The following is a 26,237-nucleotide window of genomic DNA, read 5'->3' as shown; positions in this document are numbered from 1 at the left end:
ACTAACATTCAAGATCTAAGTTCCTTTGTAATGTAGACTAGTGATCAAAGACAATGGAAGTTACATTCCAAAACATTTTTAAACCAGAAAATTATATTTGGCTTGAACTAAATATCAGGTTGCTTCATCTACTCTTTAAGCTTAGAAAGATAACTCAGCAACATGTCAGAGAACTCTAAATCATGCTGCGTTGTCAGGAAGGAGAGAAAAAAAACTACACAATAGGAGATAGTTTCAACCATAAAATCTTCAAAATATATCATGGAATGAACAAGTAAGAGTTTTATTTTGGATTCAGGTCAGAAAGGTGCAAAGAAGAAGATCCCAGTTTTTCAAACAGACTCTGGCAGCAATCATCAGGGCAAGGCGGAATCCTGGTACTGTTTACGTCCCATATATGAGCTGGTACATACAGACCAGTGTCTACTATGCACTCTAGAGGTAAGCTAATGTTCACTATGAAGCAGGAAAACAGCCACTGATCAGTCCTGCAGGCAGCGTCGTCCATCTGGTCCCAAAGAGAAGCCTTGCTGGCAGTGGCAATGGAAAGAGCCTAGCTCATTGTGGCAGATTTGATCGCATGGGGCTGGTCTCTCTCTACACTCATCCACATCTGAAAAACAGAAGAAGGGAAAACAGTATATCACCCAGTGAGAGCAGCAGGTAGGGACTTAAGATGTTTCCATCCCAGCAAAAGAAACTAAATCTCTTCCAAATCATTTCTCTTCCTTAATGATTTTTTTTAAAAGTATGCCTAGCAATACCTCTCCCGCCTTACGTACTGTTCTCTGGAACAAATGGTCACTCTTGCCCAGTTCCATTACCATGCAAGAAGCAGTTACCAACCTGCTCCATCATATGTGTCAACCAAGGGAAATACATGGAGATGATATGGATTTTCACATTGAGGAAGTGCTTAGCTACTTAATCCAACTCTTCTCTTGCAGAGTTTCAGGAACACCAATTCCTGCCCTACTTAACAGATAGTGGCTACTTACCCAGACACTTATTGGCATCACGGCGATCAGTCATGAAACCAGGGGGGCAGTTGCAGGAATGCCCACCTTGAGTGTTGACACAGATGTGGCTGCAGCTATGCAGGCCAGAGGCACATTCGTCTATGTCTGGGCAAAGAGGAGGAAAGGTTAGATAATCACAATGAGCAGAAGGCAAGATCTTACAAAGAGGCATATGGCCACCTTCAGTCTATGGTCTGCAATGGCCACACTGCCCCATGTGGGAAATCTGGTTAGATTGCCAGTCCTGCCTTGAAAAACTAAGACAGTAATAATACATACTCACCTAATTTAGGTAGCATACCCCTACCAATTCTAGCCCCCCCCCAATTCCCTTTCTTTGAGCAGAGTGAAAATGGCAGTCTTGCTTATTCCTTCCAAAAGTTATGGCTACGCATGATACCACAAGACTTCTACTTGTTAGTCTCACTCCTATTGCAATAGTTGGATTTTTACTTTCCCTCCCTCCCATCTTACCACCTCTCCTAGTGCAGACCCTGTAGTTCAGGGGTTGGGAATCTGTGTGGCCTTCCAGTTAAGGGTGGACTACAGCTCCCATTGGCCATGCTGACTTGCACTGATAAAAGTTTGGGTGGGGCAGGACAACATCTGTACCTCTACTGTGTAATTTTTTTTTACATTCCCTATGCTGGGTGTTGAAGCTTACAATTAGGGACATGAATTTGGATTTCACTGAACAATGCCATATTCAGATAGTTCCAAATATATCTGAATCCAAATTTGATAGTTCTGAATACCTGTAATAATAATTCTAAATATTTAAATTCACATTTACTTCTATAAATTAGAAAGCAAAAGGCTAGGTTTCTGCTTGTAGGAGGTGAAAGTGAACTATTTCTCAGCCATCCTAGATTGATTTCTTGAGAAATGAAATTTAAAGGCAGTTTGGCAGCAAGGGTATTGGGGCAATGCCTCCTGACGGGGGTTGCCATGGGTTTCCCAAGGTTGTGGGGAGCTGGAGTGAGAGCAAATATCTACTACCCACTGCTTAATTTGGGGGGTCCAAGAGGGTTGCTAGAATGAACTCCTCCTTATTTCATAAGGAGGAAAACCTGTAGTGGAGTAGGTCCTTTAGCTTGTTGGTCAGAACCACCACTTCAAGCTGGAGAAAATGCTGTTCTCCCTCTGTGGAATTGCCCATCAACCTAGCTTGTCCCTTCTGTGTGCCCTCCATCATGCCAGCCAAGCCCAGGAACATTGGGATCTCCTGGCTAAGAATGGCTGTCTCCTCACTAAGGACCTGTGTTGCACTCCCAAAGCTTCAGAGGACATAACACAACTCGAACATCATGTCCCACTCTTCTCTGCCCAGAGGAGCAGCCGTAATAATAGAAGTCTCTAGTGCCAGATCAGGGAGTGTCCTTTGCTTCTCCAGCACTCATTCAAGGAGGCAAAAAGTGGAATTCCATCAAGTTGTTACACTCTGGATTAGGTGAGGCAGTGCCCACTCCCCAGTGCATGCTGTCCTCTGCTTCCCCAAAACTGCTGGCATTTCCTGCTGATACTCTCATTGTTCTGGATTCAATCAGTTCAGTCATTTCCTAATACCAAGGCACTGCTGACTGTTGGTGTACACTTGGCAAAATCACTGGGAAGGTGTCAGAGGAGACAGGGAAATTCATTTAAAATGTTTTGCCGGTATGTGTATTTTCAAAGGGGGAAATAATGATAATGTGGTACTCCTAATAACGGAATTCCAGATATCTGAAAATTCCAAATTTTAAAATTCTGAATCCAAAGTGCTGTAATTTGGAATTCGAAATCTGAGATTTGGTGCTGACAAACCAGTAGGCAACCGGGAACTGTTCTGATTCTGTTTCTGCCCTCTAGAGGGCACTGGCACCATACTTGATCGTTGTTGCCATCTCTTTTGGAGTGTAGAAGAAACAAACCAGAGCTTGGTTGCGACTCTAATGCCAGGTTCTGCTCTTAACTCTAGCTGGTCAAGGGGCATGCCTCCTTATTTTTCATTTATGATGTTCCCCTTCAACCTGCAAAAAACTACTGGCCAGATGTTTGCAAATACTTTATCTGTAGGCATTGCTACATTTCTGCCAGGATGAAGTAAACCCCCTTTCTCACGAACAGCTCTGTTATCTCAAAGTATGTAGACAGTGCCATCCAGACATGTAGCCTATGCACACATGCACCACCCACATACACACTTACATTATGTGATAAACATATGCAACACCTTTTTTGAAGCCATACATGCATTCATACTTGTGGCTCATAGTTCTGTGGCACACACATACACACCATACTTGTACAGCACACACACATACTTGCTATATAGTATTTTCTTATTTGGTTCTTGGAGAAGCTATTCATGAGTACAGATACAGTCCACTTCTCACCTGGTAAGACTTCACTGCATGTGTTATCCAACAGGAATTATATGGATAGGAACACAGATAGGAAAAGATCAGAGAGGATGAGAATCTTCACTGTTTGTACTGATGGGAGCAAAGTGCATCCTATATGTCCCTTTTGAAAACTACCCTATAGACACACTGAATTTCCCTGAAGAAATGGAATGTGGACCTTGGCATTGGGGGTAGGTATAATGTAGAGGTTGCTTGTCCAATTTTTATCAAAGCAACAAGAAATAATGGGTTAAACCAAATCATTTGTCCCAATTAGAGTAAATCAGCTGAACGAACAAATGAGACTCTGGTAAGTCAACACATATGTAAGTCTTATTGGTTCAATGAATTTATTCTGTTTCACCAGCAATTGGAATTTAGTCTATCTAATGTGTTTATCCATAACTTGGAAAAATTGTTTTTGTGGAATTTTGGCCTTGCTGGCTGTAGGATTATGGGAACTATAGTCAAAAAGAATCCCTCCCCACAACCTCTGATTTTAGCATCAGTGTAAACATTCATTTTCCTCTTGGCGAAGTGGGCTTAGAAGCACAGGGTAACTAACTTTGTTCACACTGTATGAACCTATCTGTTCCTTTTGTACAGCTTAACCAGCTGTAGAGAGAAAGCACCTCTGGTTCTCAGGATACAGGTTTCACTACAGGGTGAAGATGATTCCGTTTTCCAGCAGGATGTGAGGAGGTTGCAGATGATGTCAAAAACATGAGATAATGTTTACAGAAATGGAAAGTTATAAGGAATGAAATCCTCTAGAGCCATCTTTTTCAACCTGGTGGCTGTGCTGTCAATGGATGATAAGAACTGTAGACCAGCAGAGCTAGAGGTTACCTAGGTTGAAGAAGGCTAATAGAGAGGTACACCAAAGGAGGTTGCAACATTTTGATTTGACTCTGTGTCATACTGTGTTTCAGCTAAAAGTCTAACAGAGCAAACAAATCTGCTCTCCACTAAAATACAATGGCTAAATATAAGATGCTGTTTTATAAGTATCCATGGAATGAAATCCTGCCACGATCTCTAGAAGAGGTAGACACAATGGCCTTAGGGAAAAGGGAACCAGACAGCACGAGAATCATCACTGTGTGTCTCAGAAATAGCCAGCTTTCATCTGGAAAGAATGGTTCCTTCTTTAAAGTTCTGAGTTTCTTCTCCTTACTTATCATCAGAAAATGTTTTATTTTAGTTTTTAAATGATGGACTCTCTCTCTCTCTCTCATCCCCCCAATCTTGGAATTAATCAGAATCCTGGACCAAGCCCCCCCCCCTTAGGAGAATAGCTCAGCTTTTTAAATTGTATTTTCAAATCTATTTCAGACCCTATCGTGCTCCAATTGTTTCACTAGTAATGTGGTACAATCCAGTCCTCCTTCAAGGCACCTATTTCTCAGTCAGCCCACAGCTGTCTTCCCAATCACCTTCTTTCCTGAAACTATGCTCGTTGCTACTCCAGTAACATGGACAGGGAAGACAGGGAGATCTAACTCCCTCCCCAACTTTTTCCGGCATACTGCCATAGGTGCATGTCTGAGTGAAGGCACACTAGGCACACTGGGAAATATTACTTCCCAGAACCAATGGCATGGATGGATAGCTCTGGGAAAATCACATTCCCAGTGCTCCTGATATGGCACACAGTGTGCCTGACATAGAGAGGGAAGAACAGATATCCCTTTCCTTCTCTGCACTGTGGAAGCACAAAAAGGTAAGGATGAGGGGAAGGACTTTGAAATATCATGAGTGAATGGGAAAGAGGCTTTAAAGGAGAGTTTAAGTCACTTTCTGGCTTGGATTTTATCTAAACCAAAGGGGAAACTCCAAGATTGTAACACCTTGCATTACAATATAAGCACAGTACTTTTTAGGTCAAATCTCAGATTACCTCTGCCAGTATAGCCACTGGTCATGCCAGGTAAAGTATTTTGAAAAATGTAGCCCAAAAGGTAACTCTAGATATGAGCCCATTTGGATTCGTATTCCAAGCTCACTGCTACTAAATTTACTTATATGTTTATTATAAGTTTATTATATTCCCCATGGGAAAATCTGTTAGGTCCTTTCTCTAAACTCAGGGACCAACAGATCATATTTGGGTTTGGAATCAACTCTCAATGTTTGGTCGCTGCAGAAATTTAACTTGTATTTCACCTGTCTTTTCTTAAAAGTTTGCCAGAAATCATATGCTTGAGCCTCCAGGGTTCCCTTCACTTTACATGTTACACAGTAGCCATTTTTTCATTGTTGTCCAACACAATTTTGGAAGGGAAATGCATGCCTGCCAACACAACATGGAAAAAATGGCTAATTGTAACTCCTTGATATACACCCATTGTGAATTTACAAACAAGCATGTCTCTTCAAAGTTATCTCCTTCATTCAGTACTAAACTTATGGCCATATTGGGAATGTACTTGTAATGTGATGTATACAGCACTTCTGACCATGAGTTCCCAAGTATCTCTGGTGTGGAGCATTTTTTTTACTCCTACTGTGTGCTTGTAATGCACCATGATGACTTTCTGAATCATGTGGTTAAGTGTTATATTAAAACTAATTGGATATCAAAGGAATTGTTCTAGTCCACCCCGTGGTCTCTAAAGCACATGATTCCACTTTTGCAAGGAGTGGTGAAAAGCAAATAAGCAAAATGCAGACATCTTACAAAACGGAGCGTTCTCTAATCAGTAATGCCATCAAAGCTGGACTTTTACTCAGAAGTCTAGAGCCCAGATAGAAAATAGAGCAAGCGAGCCACCAAAGAGGGCAGGACTAGCTTACTATATTTGGAAGGTAAGCTATATATCTTCCCTCCAAAGAGACAAGGACTCCTAAGACCATTTGTCCAGAGTTGAAAACCACCAAATTTTTCAGGTATGAGTACTAAGCAAAGTAAGTGATAGTAGACATTTTAAATAACATTCATCTTGGCGATGGACAAACAAGGTGGAAGGTGACTCTAGAGCCAAAGATGGACAGAACCAGTGCAATAGTCTTCCTTTCATTCTGGTTGGTCAGGAATGAGCAGGAGATGTTCGGTCCTACTGTCACAGAGCACAGGCCAATAGAACTCTCATCCTGCACAATTCTAACCAACCAGAGAGAAGAGGGCAGTTTCTGATAGCAGTGGAATGAAGTGGGGTGGTGGTGGTGAAATATAAAGTATCACTTCAGTAATGTTGGAGGTAGCAGTGGACAATGGAAATCATAGTCACGTGCATACATAAGCAGACAACCTGCCTGCTCCTGATGCACTACTACCTTCCTGGGTAGTTGTTTCATGGAAATATTCTCAACTCTCTGTCCTCCTAGTGCTCTGGATAATCATTGCTCCTATAAAGTTACAAGTCTTTTCCCTAAAGAAAACTGGCACCCAGCTTGGCTTGCTTCATTTCAACCCACACGAACACAAGCTGTTGTCCCTCCACAACCCCATCTATAGTCCAAGCATAGCTGCAAGCAGGTGCTTATAGACAGTGTACAGTTTATTGGGTGTGTGGGAGGGTGATTCTCCAGCTGAAAGACAGAGGGGGTTCAAACAGCAGACACATACTGGTAAAACAAGATCAGAGATGAATCCTGGTCCAGTCAGGCTGGAGGAAAAGTGGAAGGAAGGAAAGCACAGGCCAAACCAGCAGGCACAGGGTAGCTGAATTGATTTCAACCAAGCAAGCAATTATCAGTGGGAGCCACCATCTTGGTCAAAGGTGAGCTCCCAGGAACGTGGCAGACACAATGAGAAGACAAAGCATTGGTGGAACTTCTGTCCTGTTTGTTTTCTCAGAAAACATGCAAGGGATGTGTGACTAGTAACAGTGTCATCAATCAGACTGTGTAGTGCCCTTCACAAAGATGGTTGCCCCTGGGCTATGTAGTGCCCTTTCCAAAGATGGCTGCCTCCCACCTCAGTCCATGTTCCCAGGCACCACTATGAGAAGTTTGCATGAGAGGAAGTGGAGGGAAGGAGTACAGGGAAGGCCAGTTCATCCATAAAGGCTGCTTCTTATTTTATTGGCAAGGATTAAAGTGCATAGGAGTGAAAGCAGAGTCCGAGGCAAAGTGGGAGGAGAGGGGTGGAGGGCAGAATGGGGCCCAACCAGCTCCCTGAAGAAGGATATCCTCCAAAAAAGGCCACTTGAGCTGCACAGAAAGGGAAAGAAGAGAGAGGCAGAGAGAAAAAGAAGATAAGTTATGTACTGGCAATTGACAAGACAGAGTTCTTCAGCAAAAATGTCTGAGAAAATATTTCTGGGAACTGGAGAAATGGAATAACAGTATGTTTGCATATTCCACACACATAGCCCACTTTGTTACAACATTGTGTGTCTCCTTGTGTACATTAAAATAATATATATACTTAGGATTCTGGGGGAGGGGGGCAATGCCTGTCTCGTGCTTCTGCCTCCAAATAACCTTTCCTTCTTCTCCAACTTTTGCTCTCCTGTCACTGCTTTGCAGCTGTTTGATATTAATGATTTAAATGTTTGCAGACCCAAATCTGATGTAAGATACCTTTTCTGATCCAGAGATATATTGTTTCTCTTCTCATCTACTGCTGTATCCTTCTCGTATATAAACCTGTGGCTAAATTCAGGACCTCACTAGCTACTTTTCATTTATTTTACCCTTGCTCTTCCCTCTCATTTGATGATGTAAATACACCCATACCCAAAGATATTCCCTGCCCCATTAAAGCTAAACTTTCCCTTGTGTGACCCAGGAAGTGCATGCACTCCAACACATAAGAAGTACATGCATTTTCATTAGTTGATATTATGGAGCAACCCCAAACTCAACCTCTGTGAGGAATTAAGGTCTTTGCTATGCCCAACCCATCACTCACCAACACAAGCTGTGCCATCCTCATTGGGCTCAAAGCCCCGGCTGCAGCGCTTGTTGCTGCGGCAACGGTATCCACCATATGTGTTGATGCAGACGGGCCTGCCCCTTGGACAGACAAAGGGAAATTCTGCACACTCATCCATATCTAAAGAGAGAGAGAGAGAGAGCTCAACAAAGGTTCAGAAAAGCTCAGAAGAACACAGAATCTAATGACAAATAGATTACTAGCACCACAGTTGGTGTGGTGTTTTATCCTCAGAATAGAGCCATTGCTATGGTCACTGAACATCAGAAAGCTGACATTCTACTACAGTATGCCCTGTTGGGAGCAGAGGAAAATTGCACCCCTGCTACCATTCACTGATCTGCCCCTACTAGATGACTCACCAACACATCGCCCATTCTCGTGCTGAGAGAATCCTTGGCCACACTGTGAAATAAAGGAAAACATTTTGTCATATGCGCTCAATTTCCTCTCAGGCTTGTCTCTTCCCTTTGTGTATTCTGCTCTGAGATGCTGTTTCAGAGAGTTGAGCACTCTGCATGGCTGCAGTTTCTGTGTAACAGCTAATATGTACCTCCCAGTTTTGAGTATCTTTGTTATAGAATCAATTCTGAAAAGTGTACAGGAAGTTTCTTCATCCCATCTTTACTAGCCTTCCACAAGCAGATGAAGACCTTTATCTTCAGGCAGGCTTTTCCTCAGTGACTGACTCGTCAGCCTGGGAAAGCAGCCCATCTAGGAGAAGGAAAACTCCCATTTCAAACCTCCACTGCCTTGTGGCTATATCCACTGATGGAAAAGGCTTCAGGAGTTAACCTCGAGGCAAAATCCGGAGCCGGAGTCCCGGAGGCAGTTTGTGCCATTCTGCCAACTCCTGCGATGTCGCTGGAACCAATTGTATTGGCTCTTGCCTTTCCATTTGACTACTTCAGCGACGTGGAGAGATTTGCTGCTTGAGTAACAGCCTATCCTCCATATTTTTCTTCCTAGGCTTTGTGCTCTGGAGAGGACACTCCAGCTTCTCATACAGTGTGGAAAGAACATGGAAAGGGATTGCCACTCTCGAATTGGCCTTCTCAGCCACACTAGATGCTGTTCCAAGTCCTCCATACAGAGCACGTTACCATACTCTCTCGAGACTGAAGGATGCCTAACATGGGGTCTGTCTAGGAGACAATAAACAGGATGGCTTATACTTTGTTGCTTCTAAAACTATTTTTTGTAATACTTCTACATAACATTTTAATATAATGTTATTAACTCTTCTTTAATATTTGGATAATTTGCTATTTTTAGCTTTTAATATTGTGTTTCTAATGACATAAGCTGCCACAGGTCATTTTTAGAAGGAAGGCAGTGTAAAAATATTTTAAATAAATTTATGTTTCATTATTTGAAAGCTACCAGGAATTTGGGCAGGACATTCAGCATTCAAAAGATCCCACTATTTCTCTAATCATTTTCCAAGGCCTTAGTTTATCTGCCCCTGTGCACCTGTTTCTTCTCAGTATTTTGTGGTGAGTAAATTCACTGCTTTACAATCAATGCATCAACGAAAAAAGATATGTGTTCCAAAATTCTAAGATCATTGATTAAAAAGACTGCATGTTTTCTTGGAACTCCATAATGTTTGGCCAGTATTTGTATCTGTCCTTCCTAACCATTTCATCACAACCGCGACTATATATGAACAACATCCAAAATCTTACACAATTTATCTTAATATATCATGCAAAAATGTGGTGGTAACATTCAAAGTGCAGATGTTTATCATAATAGTGTTGACCTATATTAATAAACTAGTTCTAGCAGTTTACCTCTCCATCAGGTGCAAAATTATTTGGGTCAGTTGTAAAACTAAGAGGTGTTAATTGCCTTTTCAACTTCACCTCCAGTTGCTTGGAAAATCCCTCCCTCTCCCCTCACTGGGAGGGTTATAGTTAACCTAGAAAAAGCCAGAAAACCAGGGAGGAGGGCAGCCAATGACACATCATTTCTGCAGTTTTCAAAGTGGCAAGCCACATTAATCCATGAGAGCATGTCAGACAAGAAAAAAACAAAATGAAAGCATAACTATATGAATATTTGCCATGCATTCTCCCTGTTATGTCTGAAGTTGTGGACCCTGTCCACAAAAGCTCACATTAAAATAGTCTTTAAAGTGCCACAATGTTTTTGTCTTCTTTATCTTTTTTTGCTTTGTTTTGTTTCTTGTTTGATATACTAGCATTTCTGGCAATCAAGGCATGCTGGTGATTACAATCACACACACACACACACACACACACACACACACACACACACACACACACACACACACACACACACACACACACACACACACACACACACACACACACACACACACACACAGAGAGAGAGAGAGAGAGAGAGAGATCCTGCAGCAAATCTGTTACAGAAATGAAGCAAACACAAGTGCCCCAATGCTGCAGGACTAAATGGACACATACGAATCTCATGGCCAAGGGTAAAAGGCTATAGTGACATTGTGCCACTTGTCTCTCAGGAAAACAGAAAGGCAAGGGAAGATCAGGCTAGTTCTGAGAGAAGGAGCAGTTGAAGAGAACTTGTTCCCTACACTACCAGAAAGAAACCTGTGCTCCAGTTGCCAGTTACCCTGTGACTGCAGAAGTGATGGGAAACACACCCTGAGCAATGCCATCAGCGAGAGGAATGGAGCTGTTCAGTTTCATCACATCTATTGAAGACCAACATTAATAGAAATACACTAGGTGCTTTGCCCTAAGATTGTCAAACCATCTCCCTACTCTAGTTTCCTTCTCTTCCCCTTTCTCTTCTATGTCTTTTAAGTTTGGAAGTAGAACCTCTCTTTCTCTCTCCCTCTATTGTTGAGTAATACTTTGGGTGACAATATTTGCTTGAAAACTGGGGCAGAATTACAGTATAATATAATGAACACAATTTGTTATCCTTTTTGGAACTAGTGGGGCATGTTGTCGCAGACTTAAACACCCCTTCCCCCAATTTCCCTGCCCTCCTTTCTTCCAGTTATTGCTAATTAACTACTCTTATATCATTCCTTACTTGCTAATAAGTGTATTCTCTGCTCTTTCTGCCTATGGACGTGCTATTCAGTCTCCTAAAATGCTAGAGCATTTGACAGTGTAACCTCTTCTGTTTCTACTGAGAGTGACATTGATGGCTGTGATAGAATTATAGTAATACTGCACCTGAACCACACAGATCCAGGCCCAGGTGTTCTGCTACGGCACCCCTGTGCAGGTGGCCTTCCCCATTCACTTCAATGGAAAGGGAAATTTTACACATGTAAAATGGAGGCATATACAGAAACTTTGGCCCTAAGGAACATTAATCATTAGCTTTCCTTTATAATACTGTGTATAGATGTAGTTACTGATTTGGGCTATAGAATCAGAAGTTGATTTAGAAAAATACAAGCTACTTCCCAGGCTCTACTTTTTACATCTCTGCAATAATCTGTGCTACTTTAGTTATGTCAGGATATTTAAGTAACTGAAAGTCTCAAAGCTCAAAACTGGTCATTTTGAAATTTCATGCTCGTATCCACCTTTACTGGATCTCTACCTCAACAATGTTTACTTGTATATAAACCTGTGGCTAATCATTTCACTTTATGTGCCCGAGGAAGTGGACTGTAATCTACAAAAGCTCTCAGTGAAAAATTGATTCAACTTTAAGGTGCTATAACAGTTTTGTTATATTTTTGTTTTGTGTTCACCACACATTGAACTAAAGAAGTATGTGGGGTGCTCCATGTGAGTCAAAGACTCTGTATATATGTTAGAATACCCACATCAGATTTATCAATATATGTCAAAGGAAAGTAATCAGTCACATCAAATTACACATTTGCCAAATGAGCTTCATTTTCATGGGGCAACACCAAATCTTTCTAATGTTTGCAACATTTTCCATTGAACATTACTGAGGTTTCACAACTCATTGTTCATAGAGTGCAGAGGCTATATAATTAAAATAACTTCTTTTCACTTTTTTGGCAATGCCGTTTGTAAATGTTTCCAACTTTTTATTGCTGAACTCCACTGTTGACAGAAGAAGCACTAGAACAGTAGAAGGACAGACAAATTCTGTACTTTGTAATAGACAGCAGTGCTAGAACGAAACCCAGCAATAATGTTGTAGTCAGAGTTGAAAAAGCAGTGCTGCAGAACTTTTTGGCTCTGACAGCTTGGCCATTCTTTTCCTCCCATCACTGCATCTCTAATGCTGAATGTCACTATGCTGGCAGAAGCACATTCAGTAATGACATCACTTCGGTCATTATCTAACACCAAGGCCCCTTTTCAAGTATTTTATGGTTTCTCATCAGTTTTAACACAGTACATGGAGGCCCAAAGTAGATAAACTGCATCATTACATGAGGACAGCTTTGAAGGAGGTTCAGAAGATGAGGGACTGGTTGGGACCTTATTGACTCCGTCTGTCTGTCCTTGCTTTAAAAATATTTTGATTGTACCCACACCCTTCCTAGAAATATCCTGCAGCTACATATACATGACACACAGTAACATTCAGAGCTCAGTATCTGACCAAGCTGAACACATGGGCATCATTTATTTTAAAATTACACATGGACTGAGTTTGTGGTTGCATGCCTCTCATTTCTTTCCAAACCATCTTAAGTATCATAGTCTTTTTCACTGGCTTTTCTCATTTTTTTATTCTCCCATTTTTGTTTTCATGTACCTAATGAATGTCTTCCTTCTGTCTTTTATAAGCTCTGCAGACAGGAACCTTAATTTTACATTTTTGCAATTTATATACTTGCTAGTACACAGAGAAATGTTTAGGAATACAAGATTTTGAGAGTGGAGAACAGATAAAATCATACCTGCTTTTTTCACCTAGATTTTCTGCCATGATATATAATACTAGAAGGCTGCTAGTTCCAAACCTGAGAATTTTATAACTAATTGGGAGAAAGGGACATGCCACTCTAAAAATGGGGAAAGCATCCCCTTAGTTCTTCTAATTCCTATCCAAGGTACTTGCCATGCATGCCAAGAGCTTGAGAAGGGCAATGGTCTCTCTTTCTCTGCCTTGTGTTTTCTCAGGATTTGGTTTCTGCTACCTCACAGCCTTCTCCATCTTAGACTTACTCATAACCATAGAGCTTATTGATAGACTCACACATTCTAACTGACCTCTGTGTTCTCTTCCCTTTGATCTGTTCCTTGCGCTCTTTCTGTATACTCAGCTGCCATCAATGTTGTCTAAGATCAACTATCCCTGTTATTTTTTAAAAACTGCAATTTCCTATGAATTTACAAGCATATATACTTCTACACACACACACACACACACACACACACACACACACACACACACACACACACACACAAAGATAGAGATTGCTCATACTAAAGTATGATTCAGCTACTCATCTTGTCAACCTTTCCTCTGTACAGGAAATGTGTACATTTATCTCTCTCTCTCCCCCCACTCTTTCCCCCCTCTCCCACCTCAACTGTAATCCGTATGTTTTAATTGCTCCTGACTACCAAACATTCATGGGCTCATTGTAGTAGGGTTTGGTTGGGGATGGGGGTGACCCTTTTTGTTTTCTTGTGTGGGAGTTGCATTCCTGCCAGCTTGGGATTCTGTTATCTTGTTTTCAGTGGCACTGTTTTGTCTCTCTCTTTTTAGTATGGGGGTGTATTGAGTTGATGATTATTAGAAAAAATGATGCCTCTTGACATTTCTTATGCAGGAAATACAGCGCAACCTGACTATTAGCTTTACTAAGACATTCCTGGAAAAGGCCCTGATGCTGGGAAAGTGTGAGGGCAAGAGGAGAAGGGTACGACAGAGGACGAGATGGTTGGACAGTGTCACCAAAGCTACCAACATGAATTTGACCAAACTCCAGGAGGCAGTGGAAAACAGGAGGGCCTGGCGTGCTCTGGTCCATGGGATCATGAAGAGTCGGACATGACTTAATGACTAAACAACAAAACTAAGACAACAAAAGGCTAAGTCTGTATGTTTCTTTTCTTCATAAAGAAAAGAGAAAGAAATGTGGTCAGAAATAATAAAAGAGAGTTTGTGGAGGGGTGTCCATCCAAATCACATGGGTGTCAGGGGGGTACTTGCTTCCCATAGACTCCTGAATAAATTTATTTAGTTTAATCTACACAGACAGTGTTACATCCAGCTGGGCCTGTTCTGTGGAACCATCAGAGTTTTTTTTTTTCCACACAAAAACCACACAGTTCTTAAAAATGTCTTGTGGCAAAATTGAGAATTTAAATTCCTGTGAACTGGGACAGGGGAGGAAGAAGGAGAGATACATATTATACTGAGCAATATTTAAGCCTGTCTCCACATTTGTCCCGGTATTTTGAAAAACATTTTCTTGCAGCTGTTCAGAACGTTTACCTTTTTGTCTTTTGGAGTCCTCTCCCTCCCTTTTCAATAAACCATGAAAATCTTTTCAGGCAGCTGTTTGGATCTTTGACTGAGTGGGTTAATGGTACTAAAACCAATCCTTGCCTTAACCATCTCCTGGGATTTTTGCAATGTTTGTGTGTGGGACTGGCGGCAGCTACCTTGCAAGGCTGATGTGCTAGGTCTCAGTGAGTAGTCTTGGAAATTTTTCTTTTGTGTTGAACTCCCTGGAGCACCTCTAAGCCTAGGAGACAAGACAAGGGAATGTATACAATTCCAGTCAAACTTCCATAGTCTTCACCGCATCTGACTCTTTCTGGGTGCTCCCACTTGAGCAGGAGCAGGAGCAATGTGGCTGAGTGGCTGTAAAGATGCAAACATTGTTTTCTGTTAGCTGCTGTAGCTGATTTTGAAAATGTATGTCTGGGTTCCTAGAACCGCAAACCTGACCAAGCATTACCATTTGTCTCTGCCAAAACTACTCTCTACAGACCCCACTGCTGAAGTTTAGAGTACAGTGGTGCCTCAACTTACGACCATCCTGATTTGTGACCAAATCGAGTTATGACCAGCCACGGTCGCAAAATTTTGCTTTGATTTGTGACCAGAGCATTGAGATACAGTATGATCAGAAAAAAGGTGAGGGAAAAGGCAGGGAATTTAAACTACTAGCCGTTGGTCGGCGAAGAGACTGTTCCTTTGTAGCTCCTTCGCCCCAGCAGTTAGAGAGTGTGCATTGTGAGAGAGGCTTTGGACTGCCTGGTACTGCTTTTATTTTTGCTTTTTGACTTTCTTTTTAAAAACAAAGATACTGCCTGTTCTGGGTGAGTACTGGGGTTTTGCAGCATGGGTTTGGGCTGGGGGGTTATGTTTCTGTGCTTCGATGGGTCTTGGAGTGGGTTTCTTAATGGGTTTTAGTGGATTTTTTCTCCTTAATCACAATTCTGATGGGTCTTGCAGTGTGTTTTGTAGTCCCTGCTGGAATGGGTTTGTTTGATTCGGGGGGGGGGGTTATGTTTCTGTGCTTTGATGGGTCTTGCAGTATGTTTTTTAGTGTGTTTTTAGTGGGGTGGGGGGGTTCGGCCGGAACAGATTAATCGCGTTTCAATGTATTCCTATGGGAAATGGTGCTTTGAGTTACAAACAACTTGAGTTACGACCATCATTCCAGAATGGATTAAGTTTGCAACTCAAGGCACCATTGTATGGAGATCCTTTTCTTGACAAGTCTAATAAAGTTGCCAGTATTGCGATAATAGCAATTATACTTTTTAATACATAGCCAGTGTGTTTGTTCATGGGGGGGGGGTTTGCCTTCTCTCCATCACTCCACAAATTTTTTTGTTATAGTGTTCTGCATTAATGTGGTCATATTTCAAGTTTTGGGGATTTATATTCACTGGGGACTTTTAAATGTTAAGGATCAAACACACAGCAGTGCCTCATGCTTGCAAACCATTATGTTGTTGCCCCCTCCAAAATTCTTGCAGACCCCTTTGTTTAAATGGGTGGCTAGCAAACTAGGACTGACCTCAAGAGGAAGCATAACAGGGGATGACCCTGGAGTGTCCTGAGGATAGGGGATTTCCAGCACAGAATTGGTCTCAGTGTTCACAACAGCGCGGCTGACGAATTTGCCATCTGGCCAGGTCACCTCCAGGCTGCTAGGCTCATCCTGTCCTGCAAGGAAGAAAGGCAAGGAAGAGCTGATCTTAGGCAAGGCAAGGATTGCAGTTACTCAGTCGTTTTGCCAAATACTAGCCTAAGCTTCCCTCTCCTGCTTCCCACTATTAAAAATCTGTCTTAATAGAGCTGAAGGAGTTTCAGATGTGATGCCATGTTCTTCTGTCGCCCACTCTGTGCCAGCATGAGCCAAACTCCCAGGGATAAGTCCATCCCGACTTCCTAAACCACATCGCTTCTCTCCTCACAGCCCACTCAAACCTGGGCATGCCCCACTAAGCTAAGCCACCTCAAGGTTGTGGAAGAGTAATGAGGTGTGCAGCTATAGCAGCACCTTTTTTAGTAACAGCTGGAGGGGGCAACCAGGGTCCCTCTGCAATGCATGCTTTTTTCTCTAGGAATGAAAACTACTGAAGGCACCCCTGATAAACATTATTATATAAGGAAAGATGAACAGAATTCCCAAATACTTTGAAAGACAATGTCTCAAAACTGAGCATATACAGTATACTGTATGCTTGGTTTAAAATATTGTTGGTTTGTAGAATTTCAAGAATCCACGAATCCACAGATTCAATCAAATAAAGAGAGCAAAACGTTTTGGATGAAAAAGAGTCAAATTTGAGTTAATGAGATATCAGAATCAAAGTTTTGTGTGTTGCTTGCAATGAACTCTCCAGTGACTGGCAGGCAAACTTTGAAGAAAGGTGTTTACAACTTCCAGAATCCCCAGTTACCAAGCTGGTTGCAGGATTCTCGGGGTCCAGGAGAAAAGAACATAACATTTCTAAGATCTGGTAGGTCATGGGAGACTGTGACAGACAAGAGAAGGCCCACAAAATCTGGGAGCTGTGTTTTATTGGAATGGTTTAGAGGATGGTTGGGACAAGAAAATACCTGGGAGAAGATGCTATTCTGCTTTTCAAGCCCTACTTCCCTTCCTTTGCACTCACCCAGGCCAAAATGGGCCACAGGTTCCATCTCACACAAGTACCCAGACCCTCCATCAATGATACGCAGATGGGCACCACTGTACCGCGTGAACAATACGACTTTAGCACCACGAGCAAATGCCCCAAAGCGTGTACGTGGAATCACTCGCAGCCAGTTGTTGCCAGCACCCTGTGGAGACAGACAGACTCAGCCAGGCATAAGGTGGGCATGAAGCTGAAGAAAATTAGATGGAGGGGACCATGCTTGCAGATATATGAGTTGGGATTGATACACATTATGTGGAAGAGTACTCTTTTGAACTTACTTCATTGACTTTGAAGACAGAGAGAGGCTGTGCCATGGACTCGCCATGTGACAGGATCAGATCCAGCCTGCCATCACCATCAAAATCCACCACTGCACCACCTAGAATGACACAACTGCAGTAGGTCAAAGTCTCCTTCAACATCTTGGTCCTGATAGGACCATATTCCCCCACTAAAGTCATTACTGGCATAACATGCAGAATGAGACAGTCGAGGAGTATGATCTTTTTTTCATTTTTATCTCCACTCTGACTTGCCTACAGCAGCCTTTGGCTGTCTCGCCATGTGGCAGTTTACACCACAGGCTGCTGCTGTTTCTGGAGCTGAATTCTTTATCACTCACAGCATCTTTCACCCTTTCTACCACTGGTGCTCAACAGTTCAGCCTCTGAGCTGCAGACGGGCATTATAGACAAAGACCTTCTTTCCTTGCGTTGGTGGTATAGTTGTTAGCAAATTGGACTGGGAGTTGGGAGATTCAGGTTCAAGTGCCCACAGCACCATGAAACTCACTGGGTTCCTTCCTTCCTCTTTTTTTTTTAATGAGAGAGATACCTTATGGAAAACAGATGGAGTAGCTGCATAACGCCTTTCAGTCGTTAGCCATAGGAGTCCTCTGTTCAAAAGCTTCCTGGCAGAGAACAGGTCATCAGTTGAAAGTTACATTTGGCCCAAGTTCTAACCCTCCATCTGCTTCAGTGATTTCATCTCTAACACATCAGTTCTCCTCTTGTTAAGCGAAGCCATGAAATCACACTCCATAACAGGCACCTCAGGCACTTACCTGTGCCACGCCCTTCAGGCTCTGTAGCATCACCAGGATTCAGTTCCTCAATGGCTGGGTCCGCATGTTCTCGACGGGTGACCCTGAAGCAGAAAGGGGCTATAGGAGGGACGAGTGGATGCCCTCTGTTCCTACGCAAGTTCCCTCAGTGGGGTTGTCCTCTTAATGGAAGAGACACTGCCCTCCATGTCCACACATGGAGCTTTCTTTTGCCCATGCACACCTTTCCAAGAAGGGGCCCTGCCTGCCTGCAGAATGACAGGTCTTTGTGTGGACTCCCCAGTGTTGCCACATGCTGCTACTATCACTTTATTAGCCTGAGAAATGTAAGTGGCTCTGCTTAATGAGCCATTGATTGCCTACAATTAATGGGAACCGTGCATAAGTGCTAATTAGTAAAAGCCAAAACCTCCAGGGATGTGGTCTCGACAGAACAGACTGCCTGTGGCAGAAGCAATGCTGGAAGGGGTTCCATCATAGAAATATCAGCTGGCTGAAGAAGGGACAGACCTGAAGAGGACACCCCCCCCAAACCACTTCATTCCTGCAGACTACAGCACAGGGGAGTAAATGGCATTATATTCTAAGTCAAGGATCCAATCCTCCCTCCACCCATACTCCCAGGGAGACATGCAGGACTTCCCAAATATATGGTGGATTTACCCAGACTCTGATGTGGGTAGCCCTTGCTGCAGTGCCCAGGGCCTAGAAGGGTGGGGAGCCCACTGCCCCAGTCTCTGGTGGCCACGTGGCTCTCACCCACCGGAAGAGGCGGTTGGCGGACGAGCCGCGATAGGCGATGTTGTTGAAGAAGACCTCCAATTCCTGGTCATTGTCAAAGTCTGCAGCGATGACGGTGCGGACAGGTGATGGCATGGACAGTTTGGGCGTGGCAATGTCCTGGGGGAAGGACGGGGATTAGTGGGGCAGGCCTTGGGCAGGAGCAGGGCCAAGAGGAAGTTCAGGTCTGGAATTGGGATTAGCTAGTATAAGTATTTGTGGAGCTTGGCTGAGAAGAGGCGGAAGGTGAAAACAGTGCTTCAGGGTGCGACAGGCCACAGAGTACACTCTTTTGCAAGGGCAGCTCTTGGGGTGGCTGGGATACAGAACAAAGTGAGGAAAAGCCTGTCAGATCTATACTGCAAAAATAATATGGAACATTCTAGAGCTGTGGGCTTGAATTAGAAGACAATAATTTTGAACAAGGAAAATGCGGCAACCCATCTGGAGATAAGAGACAGACAGGTCTCTTTGGTGACAGAATTAGATCTATGCATCCAGCAGTCTTCCACAGGGCAAAAACAAAAGAAACGAAAGCTTATTAATTACCAGTAAAGCCGCCTTAAGAAGTGCAGAAGATTTGATTATCTTACAGCAAGGTTTCACATCTTCACTCATTCCAAATTAGCTTGTTTGGCAATTGGTCATGGAAAGATGAAAAAAAAGGAGCTTCGTTTACATGCTCATGGTACGAACAGGGCAGCTTTGGAGAATGCACCTCTGGATCTATGTTGTTTTCGCACATGTGGATTGCAAAGCTGTAACCTCCTCTGTTTCTGCCCTGAGGTTACCACACACAACTGCTGGACCCCTACAGGCCACTCCCTTTCTCATAGCCCAGCATATCCTGGCAGTATGCTACTTTGGGTCCTACCACCTTGCACTGGCACTTACCCGGAAGCGGGTGCGGCCACCTGCAGTCATCTGCAGGTAAAGCCGGTGTGGTCCATTCCAGTTGCCATAGATTATATCAACTTTACCATCACGGTTAAAATCTGCCACTGCTACACCACGGCCATGCTGGTAGGGATCATCCAAGCCTGCACAGGATAGTGAAACAGGTGTTTGTGTGAGCCTGATGTATTGAACTGAGCCTTCCCTTTTGCTGATGTGGGACTCGAAGGAACTGGGCTTCATGAACTGGCAGAGGAGACTAGAGGGTTGTTGCATAGCTTTCTTTGCACAAACCAAGTGCAGCTATCAGGGCAAAGCAGGTATTAGAGAGAGACCTGCCAAGTGTGAGGGATCCCAGAGATAGCTAGTTGAGATAGCAGCATTTATAGAACGGCTGGAGAACTATTGCAGCACCCCTCTCCCTCCCATTCTGCCTCTTTTCCTCCTCTAGCCATACTCTTTCTGTTTTCTGGCTGATGGAAAACAAGTGGTCCCAAAAAGAATAGGTGTCGTCATCAGCACTTCAGTGATGGATATCATCCTGACACTTTGTTAAATTCCAGTGATCAGCCAGACACTGAACTACCAATGGCAGAGCCTGCGTGCATTGATACTCTCCCCCTCCCTCTCCCCCCCCCCCACGCAGGCAGGGATGGAAAACCCTCAGGATCCCACTTGGAGTAACACGTGCCCAGCAGCTACATGGCAATTTTTCTCCTCCCATCCATCGTTTCAGTCATCCTTACCTGGACCACATACTCACCAGTGCTGGGAGCTACATCTATGAAGGTACCATCACCCTGGTTCTGGAAGAGGAAGTTGGCGCCATTCTCATTGTCACAAAAGATGTCAGAGGCTGCTTCACTGAGGATGGGCCCCACAACTACGCCCCGACCTCCTGAAAAGAGGAACAGTGAAAGCTGCAGAACCAACTCATCAGCGGCTTCTAGTGAGGGCAGGGACAGTACCTGGGATGGCTTTTGGGTCACTGTTTTAGAGCAAATGATACCTCCACCAGGTTGTTTAGCTTCCCAATTCCCTCCTTTCTCTCCCCACGGTTAGCTGAGCTGGAATGACCCTAAATTTCACAGTGTCATTAGGGCTTACTCTATCAGCAGTCAAGTTAACTCAATTATTACAAAATGGGTTAATGACAATTCAATGCCATATAGACTGAGAGCAAGACTAAGACCACCAGGTGTCCTCACAGTGCTTGTGGGACTAAACATAGAGACAGATTCAGTATTAGCATGGGATAAGTCCCTTTTACCAAAAGTCTGGTGTCTGACAACTGCAATTCAACTAACGGCTACCCTTTTATTTTTCTCAATGCCCTGGGTCTTCTTAGTCCAGGATACAAGATTTAAAAAAAACAACAACACAATGTGTAAAGTTACCATACATGGCACCTGCCAGTGGAAGGAGCAATGGGTTTGTGGTGGCCGCTCTTTTGTTTTTGCCTCAGTGCACCATACTGATGAAACACCTGGAGTATTTTGAGAGGGATTCAAAATGGTGGATGTAGGAAGTTGCCAACTAAAGGAGTTTGACCACATTTTGTATTGCTTGAGGGGAAATAATCTTACCCTTCTGCTATTCTACAACATCAGCCCCTACACAAACTTTAGGGGAGCACCCTCTTTAGTGGAACCATGAAGAGGAATGTCAATCCTGGATTTGAGCTTCATTAGCAGTTTCCTCATTAGCAGGCACTCAGATAAGCCCTGCTTGATACCTTCACCCCCACCCCTTGCAGTGGGATGGCCTCCAGAGCAACAACCCTTCACCTTCACACCTGTGAATTTGTTGACTCCAGCTTCAGCAGCCACATCATTCAGTGCCACGATGCCACGTTCTGGGTCACTGGCAGCAGTGTCCATCTCGATGAGGGCATGTGGGCCAACTCTCCCATTGGCATAGTTAGCTATGTAGATGGCATAGCGGCCTGATCCCTGTAGGAAGGAAATGAGGTGTGTGCTAGTAAATAGCCTCCCCGCTCAGTATGTGGGCTGCCAGAAGCAGGGCTTGGACTGAGGTGCGTCTGGGAAAGGAAACTCAGTGGCAGATAGCAGACTGTAAAACCAGCATAGCTCAGACTGGTTTTTTTAACTCCCCCCCCCCCCGGCTTGCCATGGGCTTTCTTTCCCAAGAAAGATACCCATCATTTATGCCCCTGGCTTGCCTCAGACTTGTTTGCCAACCACTACCCTGCCCCCATTGTTCTCCCATGGCATCCTGATTTAGCAATAATCGTTTGAAAACAAACCACGCAAGGTAGAAGGAGAAGAAAGCGCAGGTGACAGGGGCATAAATCACCCAGACAGGTGGTGTTTATCAGCAGCACGGCACCCGCCTGGCACGGCAGCCCCTGATGGGAGTCCTGACAGCTGTGGGGGAGGGGTAGACTATGTCCACTGAGGAGTCTGGTGGACAGCGAGGCCCTCCAAACCTCTTTTCTTTCCTCATATTCTTTGCTTTGGTGACGTCTCTTTAGTTCCCAACTAGACACCTTCCTCAAGTCAGGCAGAAACCCACTGTCCTGAGATAACAGCCCTAGTTGCCCCATCCCCTCCAATGTAGGCACTCACCGTCCTGTCCACACATGCAACAGAGCGTCCAGCAAATCGACTTGCCACACCCCGATTCACCTCATCGCTCAGGATGTCCTCCCAACGTCCGCTGCGAAACTTGAACAGTTTATCTGTATAGGTGGCTACACCTGGGCGAAAGGGTGATATGCCATCAGGGACTTCACAGCAATGTATTGGAAAATAACCCTAACCATGTCTTTGGGCAGCGGTCCCTCACTAAGTCTCAAAGAACTGTAGGTGGCTGAGTGCAGGGATGTGGCATAAACCCGTTCCTAAGAAGCAACTTCATTCATTCATTCATATACAGTATATATAAGCACTACGGCACCCATGCTGGATCACGGGATCTAGTCTTGCTAGATCAGATAGCATATCAGATCTAGGAGATCTATATCAGATCCTTCTGTGTTGCCACTCTCTGGCACTCTCCTATATACATCTGGATGCCCAAGTTTGGGGACCACTGCTTTAGGAGATAGATGGACTTCAGCTCCCAGAAATCCTGGCCAGCAGAGATTATGGTCCAAGTTTTAGTCCAAGAAAATCTGGAGGCCCAAGGTTGGGGACCACTGTCATAAAGAATTCAAGGTGACTTTCAGTATTAAGAGAAACAAAGTTAAACGCTAAATAATAAATTGCTACAATATTTTAAAAGTGTTAAATGGATATATTAAAACTCATAAATAAGAGCAATATTAAAAGCTCAAGTAAAATAATAGAATAAAATTATCCCTTTAAAAAATCCCGTTGGTCAACCAGTCATTTAAAGGAAAGCCTGCCTGAAGAGAAAGGTCTTGGTTCACTTATGGAAGGACAGTAAAAAGGAGGCCAACCTGGCCTACCATAGAAGAGAGTTTCAGAGCCAGGGAGTGGCAACACAGAAGGCTCTCTTACGTGTCCCCACCAAATGTGCCTATGAGGATGGTGGGACCAGGAGAAAGGCCTTTCCTTATGATCTTAGCACCCAGGTAAGCTCACAAAAGGAGATGACGTATTTAGAAAGCCATTTAAAGCTTTATAGGTAAAACCAGCACTTTGAATTGTGCCCAGAAAGAAACTGGTAGCAGTGGGGGTGCCAAAGAGGGGTGTTTTGATCCCTGTAACCAGTCACAGTTAACAATCTGGCTGCAGCTCTTTGGACCAGCTGGAGTTTCCAAACGCTTTCCAAAGGCAGCCATATGTAGAGCACATTATAGTAATCCAGCTGTGATGCAACTAGGGCATGTGTCACCATGGCTAGATCAGACCTCTCAAGCAACAGGCACAACTGGCAACCTAGTTTAACTGTCCATAGGAACTCCTGGCCACTGCTGGAACCTGGGCATTCAAGGTTAGAGATGAATCCAGGAGCGCCCCTTAGGCTGTGCACCTGTGTTTTCAGAGGGAAAGTAACCCCATCCAGCACAGGCTGACTCCCTGTTCCTTGATCTGTCTTTTGGCTAACCAGGAGCACCTCTGTCTTGTCTTGATTAAGTTTCAATTCATTTACTCTCATCCAGTCCATTACTAGCAGCAGACCATGATCTAGAATTGGTATAGCTTCCTCGGGTTTAGACAGCAAGGAGAGATAAGAGTTGGACGTCATCTGCACACTGGTGACACCAAACCCCAAAACTCCAGACAACCTCTCCCAGCGGTTTCATGTAGATGTTAAATACTGTAGGGCAGCCATTCTCAACGGGTGTCATATGGCCCCCTGGGGGTCCCTGGCACATTTCTTTTATATTGTGTTTATGGCCATAGACCAAAAAAGGTTGAGAAAGGCTGGCACAGGGAACAAAACAGAACCCTGAGGGACACAACAGTTCAACAGCCAGGATGCTGAATGATATTTCCCCCAGCACCACCCTCTGAGTTCTTCCTTCCAGGAAGGGCAGGAGCCACTGTAGAAGTCCCATCCCAGAGAGACAGTCTAGAAGGATACCATGGTCAATGGCATCGAAAGCCACTGAGAGGTCCAGCAGAACTTACAGGGACACACTCTAGGGCTTCAACAGAATTACTCGCTAAGGTGACAAGAAATTCCCCAAGAGATATCAGGAAACCATTTTGATGCATCAGCCGCCTGGGGCAGACCATATCATAGAATTACAGTATAGAAAAGTGAAGTTGGAAGGGCTGTATAAGGCCATCAAGTCCAACCCCCTGCTCAATGCAGGAATACAATCAAAGCATATTTGCCAGATGATTATCCAAGTTTTTCTTGAATGCCCCCAGTGTTGAAACACTCATCAACTCCTGAGGTAACTGGTTCCACTGTCATACTGCTCTAATAGATAACATTTGGGACAGACCCATGGTCATCATGTAGGACATGAAGTCCTGAGCCACTTCTGACAAAGCTGCCTGGGCATGGATGTTGAAGTCCCCTGGCACAACAATTTGAAACTACTCCAACCCAACCCACTAGACCAGCTCAGCTAGCTCAGGAAGGGAGACTGCTGAGCAGCGGGGTGGGCAGCATCCACATAGAACAACCTAAATGTATGTGCTTCCAGCTTGTAACCTCACTGCTTTCTCACTTGGATGCAGTCCACACTGCTGACAGGCACCTGTTTGTTATCAACGCTTCCTTTAGCCCTTCTCCTATGCTGAATCGCTAGCCAGCACTGCAGGACTGTGACCGGGACTCACTCTACTACGATGAATGCAGCAAACCCAGAAAAGCTTAAGGGCTGGTAAGGGAGGCCCAGAAGAATGAACTCATTAAGGTAAAATGTGCCAGAGCAGTGCGGAGCCATGTACATCATAAAGGGAAAAGGGAAAATCAATGGCAGGCACTGGCTAGGTCCCGACGCCAGAAGTAATGTGAATGGCTGATTTAGGGAGCAGGAGCCTTTGGCAGCTGCAGAGCAGTAATTAGGTGTGTCAGGAAGACAGATAAGTGGAGCCAAGAGCAGGTCAATGGTGCAGGTGAGCGGTCTAGCCCAACTCAGGATGGATGCATGGGCGGTGGGGATACAGCACCCTTTTCTAAGCGGGTTGCCCCAGGACCCATAAATGGTGGTTTACAGTAAAGGTATTTAGGTATGGTGGGGAAAAAAGCAATTGCTACTTCCAGAGACATCCCAATCTCCACAATTCTAGGCCACAAATCCAGCATGCAACCCAGACAGCAAGTGATAATGATTGGTATATGGCCAGAGATCATTAAGCTGCATTCCCCAATGATTCCCACATGTACCTGCGAAATCACCCAAGGAAAGAATTCTATTAGCTAGAGAGCAATTCTGTTCTGTCTCTATAAAGAAGGGATTAAACTCTGGGACGAGGCTTCTGGTATAGACCTTTGAGCTAGTGACACATCTTCTTTGTTCATAAGGCCTTAGCCTTGGAATTAAAGCACCTTCCCAAAGGAAAAAAATAGTTTGGAAAAGTTACTTTTTGGACTACAACTCCCAGAATACCTGCAGATTTGGGGAGTTGTGTTTTTTAAAAGTAGCTTTCCTGAACTTTGGGGAAGTATGATACCTGTATCCATAGATGATGGAAAAGAGTGGGAGAACATGAGGAAAGTGGTGGTGGTGGTAATCATTACTTTCTACCTTGT

The 26,237-nt window shown here is 43.9% G+C and overlaps 1 protein-coding gene across 2 annotated transcripts in view; it reads right to left on the bottom strand.

Moving 5' to 3' along the window:
• Positions 1-264: 264 nt before the first annotated feature.
• Positions 265-26,237, bottom strand: part of CRTAC1 (cartilage acidic protein 1) — a 47,106-nt gene continuing 21,133 nt past the window's right edge. Inside the window, exons 4-16 of one of the 2 annotated variants that reach the window (XM_020812020.3) lie at positions 22,685-22,815; positions 21,892-22,048; positions 20,860-20,994; positions 20,097-20,242; positions 19,186-19,322; positions 18,423-18,505; positions 17,638-17,738; positions 17,333-17,501; positions 16,228-16,376; positions 8,648-8,690; positions 8,262-8,405; positions 999-1,124; positions 265-613 (exon numbers count right to left, since the gene is read on the bottom strand). In XM_020812020.3, the coding sequence (XP_020667679.3) occupies positions 483-613; positions 999-1,124; positions 8,262-8,405; positions 8,648-8,690; positions 16,228-16,376; positions 17,333-17,501; positions 17,638-17,738; positions 18,423-18,505; positions 19,186-19,322; positions 20,097-20,242; positions 20,860-20,994; positions 21,892-22,048; positions 22,685-22,815 (1,652 nt within the window). In that variant the 3' untranslated portion in view covers positions 265-482. Of the gene's footprint in view, positions 614-998; positions 1,125-6,885; positions 7,559-8,261; positions 8,406-8,647; positions 8,691-16,227; positions 16,377-17,332; positions 17,502-17,637; positions 17,739-18,422; positions 18,506-19,185; positions 19,323-20,096; positions 20,243-20,859; positions 20,995-21,891; positions 22,049-22,684; positions 22,816-26,237 lie in introns of those variants that run through there. The other variant, XM_020812021.3, reaches the window with a different exon arrangement.

This window comes from Pogona vitticeps, chromosome 3 (assembly GCF_051106095.1).
Source record: "Pogona vitticeps strain Pit_001003342236 chromosome 3, PviZW2.1, whole genome shotgun sequence".
NCBI lineage: Eukaryota > Metazoa > Chordata > Lepidosauria > Squamata > Agamidae > Pogona > Pogona vitticeps.
Note: the sequence above shows the minus strand (reverse complement) of the source record. Positions and strands in the feature narration are given on the sequence as shown.